This window comes from Mytilus trossulus, chromosome 13 (genome assembly GCF_036588685.1).
Source record: "Mytilus trossulus isolate FHL-02 chromosome 13, PNRI_Mtr1.1.1.hap1, whole genome shotgun sequence".
NCBI classification, from domain to species: domain Eukaryota; kingdom Metazoa; phylum Mollusca; class Bivalvia; order Mytilida; family Mytilidae; genus Mytilus; species Mytilus trossulus.
Genome location: NC_086385.1, coordinates 6,675,687 through 6,683,124, shown reverse-complemented (window position 1 = coordinate 6,683,124; position 7,438 = coordinate 6,675,687). Strand labels below are relative to the sequence as shown.

Below are 7,438 nucleotides of genomic sequence, written 5' to 3'. Positions count from 1 at the left end.
CGAAATGACAAAATTTGGGAAATTATCAAACAAGAAAATTAGCGGCCCGATTAACTCACAAATATGATATACAACAACAAAAAACTTACCACTTAACGCAAAGTTTCGAACGGGATTTGTTTACCTCGAACAGTTGCGTTGAGGTACAATGAATGAACCAAACATCCCAATCATACAATACATGCATGCACTGTTAATTTTTTCTTGATCAAGGATGACCTGAATGGCATTTACATAGATAGAATAAGGGCCTAACATAAGGACAAGAGAAATTCAAAGGGATAACATTAAAATACCTTGGTATAGGACAATAGGGTGGTAAAGTGTAAAGAATAACTAAGAAAAATTGAATAATTGGGTATCGATGGCAATTTTGAACCCCTCTAATTGGAGAATACATAATCCCTCATCCAGACACTCATTGTGTGCATCATTACACACATTTCAGAGGTTCAATTAGTGGACATTAAAAATACAGTTTGTCTCTGACATAAAAATCGAGAGAGGGAGAGAGTGAAATCACTTAAGTTGGGATAAAAAGCTTTGGTTATCTCTCTTTGAACAAGTAAATTTAAGAATAGGACAAACGAAGAAGGCCCACTTTCTCCTGAATTCCTTTTTTCCCCCAAAAAGGCTGACATCTGAAAATAATATGCAAAGATTTTACATACAGACACAAATACAGGTATCTACAAAAGCAAAATATTTTTTTTAGCTTTTCACATACAACTGTTGAAGACAATGTTGACACAATACTTAAACCGATATGGGTTTCAAAATAGGAATATTAACGACGAGGGTTATCTCTACTAGACCCTGTGTAGATTTAAGATTGATTAGTTTTTCAAAAAAACATATATTTATGAATATTGAACAATGGTACTGATCAACTTGGTCAATGTCTAACTACAACAAAAAATAAACTGTTATAAAACATGACATCATCTATCTACTATGTTAGATACGATGCGAACATATAAAGGTCGACCTCTGATGAGGGGTTACCTGAGAATATTCCAGAAAAAAACCCGAAACATTGTAAAATAAGTTCTAAAGATTTTAAGCAATTAAAAGTACGTAGCGTTAGGTCAGAAATACTGATGCCATACCATGAGTAAGTGGGTTTATGGCCATTTGATTAAAACTGAGTGAATTTCTCATGACTTTTATACAGTGTCATGAACTTTTTTGGATTCGAGCGTCACTAATGAGTCTTTTGTAGACAAAACGCGCGTCTGGCGTAAGAGCTAAATGTAATCCTGGTATCTATGATGAGTTTGATTATGATCTATTCAGATGTACCTATCGGTAGTTCGTCAATAACCAACAATATCAAACCAATTGTGTGGAACATTTGCATAGTATAATTGCAGTCTAAGATATATTAATGATTAAAAAAAAATCCCTAGGCAATATATAATGCAAAACACATGTTTACTTTTTCGGATTCGAGCGTCACTCATGTCGCCGATGAGTCTTTATAGACGGAACGCGCGTCTGTCTCAATATAAAATTAAATCCTGGTATCTATGATGAGTTCATTTACATCGAAATGTTATTTAAAATCTTAACCAAATAATGATATTGTCAACCTCTTATTTTGCTTTCTGATCCGAAATGTTTTGGAGATTTCCGTTTCCGAAGCGATTGTTTGATTCAGTTTTATTCAGAGGGTATACATTTTTTCATATGCAACTCCTTCTACATCCCTTTCTCAAGGCGTTGCAAGACTGTATGCAATTACATCCGTAGATTATATCACATACTCCTGAAGGATATAACCATGTGTCAAATTGTATGCATCTTGCAAACTAAAATATGCACAAATATGTGTATGGAGGCTTGTTTCGGAATATATATCCAATAGTAAATGTTTGCATACAATTCATGCCATCAAATATATGTTGTAGGAGCTGTGATAGATCAATTGTATCGCGCGTGTTTAAAAAAATTAATCACCAAATGAAAAGATATTGTCTTTGAACGTTACTAAGAAGCTCTTTACTGGATAAACCCTCGTCAGATGGTATGCATATTTATATAAATTTGAATCCGTAATGATATCTTGCTTATGTCGCATACATGTAATGTCGCCATTAATGGTTAATTGTAGGGAAACAAGTAGGTGCTTAGTACACTGTTCTACCTCTATAGTGCAAACAAAACTATAGCCGTGGTCATCTTTAAGGTTATTAAGGTTTCAAAATAACCAGCTTTTCATAACACTAGTATATATTGATAGGGAATTATTTAAGGAAACAAAAAAGGAAAAAAACAATATGGGCTTGTTTTCGAGATATTAGCCATTGAAATTTTGGCGGGAAAATGTTCTCTCTTGATTTTACATAGCTTTATAATTGACAAGTTTAAGAGCTCAAAAACTATTTAAAAAATAACAAAGACTTTGACAGATGGTTTATAATTATACATGTACAAAATTTATAAAAAGAAAAATGGGGCAAATTTTTAAAGGCATTCAAATGGATAAAACCAGAGGATTCCGAAAATTAGACAAAAATTTCAAAACATGACAATCGGACATCCTTAAGTAATCTTCCACCGAAAATTACTGCAGTGGAAGTTTATCCTGCTGCAGTTATACCTGCTGCTCATTCGATAACAAACTAGTAATAAGAAAAGTATCACGGGCTATATTCCAATTATCGTTAACAATGAAGTATTTTTCAAACAATCCTTGAATGTTCCTTCCTTCCCGGTCCATAATCTGAACAACTTTTTGTGATTCGCTTTGAAACACTTTCGTGTTGTTTTCTATATAATAAGCCTTGATTCTGTGACTATAAAATGATATCAATTGATGACGTATGCATATTATGATTTCTCTATACTTCAATCTGTTTTACGCTCTCCGATCTCCTTTTACATTTAAACGTCACATGATGACGTTAGAAATATATGCACCGTGGGGACCAGTTCAACAAAGTTTAAGGTGGTATGGGAGTCTAAATTGAAAATGATAGAATTTGTTCATACCTTTGCAAAACGTAGTATATATTGATATATGTTCAAAAATAAAATCAAAATGATAGGTCTCGCGTTTTTTCTCAAGCTACAGGTTGTGACATAATAACACATTTTGTATGGATTATACAGGAAAAAGCATTATTATGTGATTAGATGCTAAACTAAATGATAGAATTGTAAAATAGAATACGAGAAGAAAGAGTTCGTGTTGTTTATTCTTTAGTTTTCTATGTTATGTCATGTGTACTATTGTTTGTCTGTCTGTCCTTTTTATTTTTAGCCATGGCGTTGTTAGTTTATTTTCGATTTATGAGTCTGACTGTCCCTCTGGTATCTTTCGTCCCTCTTTTAGAAAATGCTTTGAGAATAACAGACATTATTATGTATATCTCCGAGTCTGCGCTAAGTATAGATATATATCGAGAATTTTATCACGGTGTTGTTTACAAAGCGAAAGAAGCACGTCATATTAAAATAGTTAATATATGTACCATTCAGAAGGATGCATTAAGGTGAAAACTATGGACGCCTGAAAGATAGTTCTTCATCATCTGCATAAATACAAACGAAATATGTGATTGGTTCGTAAATTTATCATCCAGATGTTAACCATTTTCAAAGTTACTCAATTTATTTTTCGTATATTTAAAAAATATACACAGAATTAACTAATTCAGGGAGAAAATATCTACAAAACACATAGCTAAATTTGAATGCTTTAAAGGGGCATTAATGACTGTGTTCATATAACTGTATTTAGTACATTGTAACATATACGGTATAAACTATTTCTGAAATCTGATACATTTTTGCTGCATTATGTACGCGGTCATTTCTTGTATTCATATCACTCATTTTTTTTACCAAGTTCATGCGTCCAAGCGCTTGTCTTGAGTTCCCGTCAAAGTCAAATATTTGAAAGCCATGGATAAACAGGACAAGAAACCTAAAGACGTCATTGAAAGGTCTCGATAATATAAAAAAATCATTTCGAATAATTGTAGAAAGAATTTCACATATAATTAGGGATAATGCGGTACTCTTTTCTTGACGTGATATGTTTTGTCTCTTTATCGGTACTGCTTTTTTGAGGTTATAATGTGCTCATGTAATAGTGCTGAAAAAAGTGGTCAATGTATATAATTAGAGATACTTGAAACGGACAATAACATTGGAAAATCAGATAAATGTGCAAATTTCAGTACTTTTGATCTAAATACAGCTTTGTGGTCTCTAAGTGCTATAAAAGAGTCGCGTTCATATTTGAAAGATATGAAACTAGTGCATTGAAGAGCTGTATCACTGTATCTTTGTGTCTTCCATCACGGGCCGTACTCGTCGTTTATTATCCTTACACTGAATTGACAGTTAGACTATATTTTATTCTCCTTAAAAAAATACTGTCAATAACTGTTACTCTGAAGATAATCAGCAATGTATGACAGTAAAATGTCTCCTGTTTTGTCATGTCCGTTCTGTAAGGCCACACGTAATAGTAATGCAAGATATTCCTCATCAATCTCCCACTGAACGACATTAGCATTGTGTTTCAGTAACATTTCCACTGTGTTATCTTGTCCTTCAATACAGGCCACATACAATAAAAATTCTCCATCAATGTCATGCGAAAGGAATTTCGAATTGTTTTGGAGTAGAAATTCTAATGTTTCTGTATGCCCTTCTTCGCAGGCCACTAACAATGGAGAATCACCATCACTGTAACACTCAGAGACGTCAGCATCGTTCTGTAGTAACAGTTTTACTATATCTGTACGTCCTCTTTGACAGGCCACATACAGTGGTGAATCTTTATAGATGTTACATTGAGAGACATCAGCATTATTCTCCAGTAACAGTTCTACTATATCTTTATGGCCTCTATCACAGGCAAGAAACAATGGGGACTCTTCCTCATCATTACATAAAATGACATCAGCATTGTTCATAAGTAATAGTTTCACTATATCTGTGTGTCCTCCCTTACAGGCCACACCAAGTGGAGACTCTCTATAACAGTTACACTGATTTACATCAGCCTTCCCCTGCAGTAGTTGTCTTACAATATCTGTATGTCCTCTTTTACATGCCACAAACAATGAAGACTCTAGAACCACATTACACCGGGAAACTTCTGCATTGTTTTTTAATAACAGCTGAACTACATCTAAATGTCCTCTCTCAGATGCCATATATAAAGCTGACCTACCTTTTCTACTTCCGTATGAATCGCACTTATTTACATCACAGTTAATTTCAACAATAAGAAACTGTACAATTTCAATGTAGCCACCTGCTGCTGATTCAATTAAAGGTGTTGTACTTAAGGTTGACATTAACCTATATATTTGTTATTCATCGTCTCTCGATATTACGCCTACTACTACCTCAAGCTTATTAAGTAATGCTTTTGCATCATCATTCCGCCCAAAAAAACTTATAAACTTCTCGATGAATGACTTGAATATTAACTGTGAATTATGAAATGTACTTGTAATGACATGCTGTTTTAAGTCATATAATAATCGTTCAAAATATTTTTCTTCTTGGTCTTTGGATATTGCTATCAAGTCATCTTTTGTTTGAACTTCCGTTACAGATTTGAAAATAAAATGACCCCTTATAAATACAGAAGAGGTATATTTGATAAAAAAAATCGGTAAGTTGCTGCCCACATATAATAGCTGCCATTTTATAGATTTTGTCATGTATCATTGTGTACTTTGTACCTTTTTGTTTTAAATAGGTTCCATTTAAGGTTCTGAAACAGTCTTTTAAATAATTTCTTGACATTTCTTTCGTTAAGTCTATATCAAACTCATTAACTATATATTCAAGTTTTGCTCTCTTCGTCTCTGGAGCTGATGTTAATTTTAGCCAATCTGTTCTGAATCCATCATCAAATACGATACACAGAACAATAGCACAGAATTGCAATTTGCTTTCGGAAATTATGCAGTGTATGTTCCTTTCAATAATATCTACAGGATCTGTAAAAAGTTTCTTGACTTCTTGTAATGTTTTATTTTTTGACATTTTACAGATTAAGGGGAAAAGTCAACATCCCCCACCAATGGCATTAGCGTGTCAATAATATTATCCGGAAGGTATTTTTGCATAATGAACATTCTTTCTTTCGGTAGCAAACATAAATCTGATGATAATATATTGCATTCTTTTTTGGTCAGTAATGTAATACGTTGAAACTGTGATTCTTTGTATATATGTAGTGTACAGGAAACCAGTAGTTTTTGACCTGAAATTCTGAGGGATTTGTATTCAATATTTTATTTTTTTCATTTGCAAATAATTTTTCCAAATTTTCGGAATAATCTCTCCAGATCTGTAAAGTGAGTTTGCTGATTATTTCCTTTCCGCAAATGTCATCTACAACAAACACTTGTGGTTTATTTGTTTTATAATAGTTTGTTATATCTGATGGTCCTGTGAAAACAGGTATTATCTCATATCCATACTTGTTACGTAAGTGTAAGGCAATATGGTGTATGTTTGAAGATTTACCACAACTCCCTGTAACAACTATACATGCTCTGGTTTCAACAAACGTATTTTTGTCTTGCTCCCAGTCTGATTTTTTTTGTTCATGTTGTACTGCAAATAAAAAAATGACAACCACTGTTTTCATCATCAATCAAGGAATTAGAAAGAGGTTTATTTATTGCAAAGGTTAACACATAATTATTGAACACGTAACATTTAAACGAAGCTTAAATCATGATTGTATCTAAATGCAAATAAGTTACTCTGGATATTGTCTTTCGATCATAAACTTTTTTATGTTAAAGTTTGGTAATGAAAGCTCTGGATTTCTAAAGATAAATCAGGTACAAATTTAATTCAATATATAGATTTGCAGTCAACGGGGAATTTGTAACTGAATTTATCCCTTATACTGATTTTATAGCCCTTATATTGTGCTGAAACACCACTCTCTTCGGAAGGTTTGGACGCCAACAACAATGTTTTACCTCTTAATAGTATATATGTACCTGTCCGAAGTCATTTGAGCTTATACATTAGCGCAATTCGGCGTATCATTTCGAAATGGCATATCATAATGAATTTGCTGTTCTCACTCAAAACTTATTTAACTGTCATACTTGAACCTGATATCTGGAACAATTATGATTAATATTAATCCACTATCAAAACCCGATGAACCTTTCTGATTCTTCTTTTTTGTACACGCATAAGACAGAAGAATTTATAAGATAACTAATCATCAGATGTAATATAAAGCCAAACATATAAATGATGATTGTATTTAAATATATTTGATCGATGTATATCAGTTTGGATTATTCCTGAAAATAAATAATCTATAATTAACAGGTAGCATTCATATAAATTTCTTGTTACAATTACGAGGAAAGTTTATACAAATCATACCTCTAATATAGTTTGGAATATGATCTTTTTCTTGTTTTTTCAATTC

At 32.7% G+C, this 7,438-nt stretch overlaps 1 protein-coding gene across 1 annotated transcript; it reads right to left on the bottom strand.

Moving 5' to 3' along the window:
* Nucleotides 1-4,388: 4,388 nt before the first annotated feature.
* LOC134695369 (ankyrin repeat domain-containing protein 50-like) lies at nt 4,389-5,318 on the bottom strand. The gene has a single exon (XM_063556598.1). It carries the CDS (start codon nt 5,316-5,318, stop codon nt 4,389-4,391), a length of 930 nt encoding a protein of 309 aa, XP_063412668.1.
* Nucleotides 5,319-7,438: the final 2,120 nt, after the last annotated feature.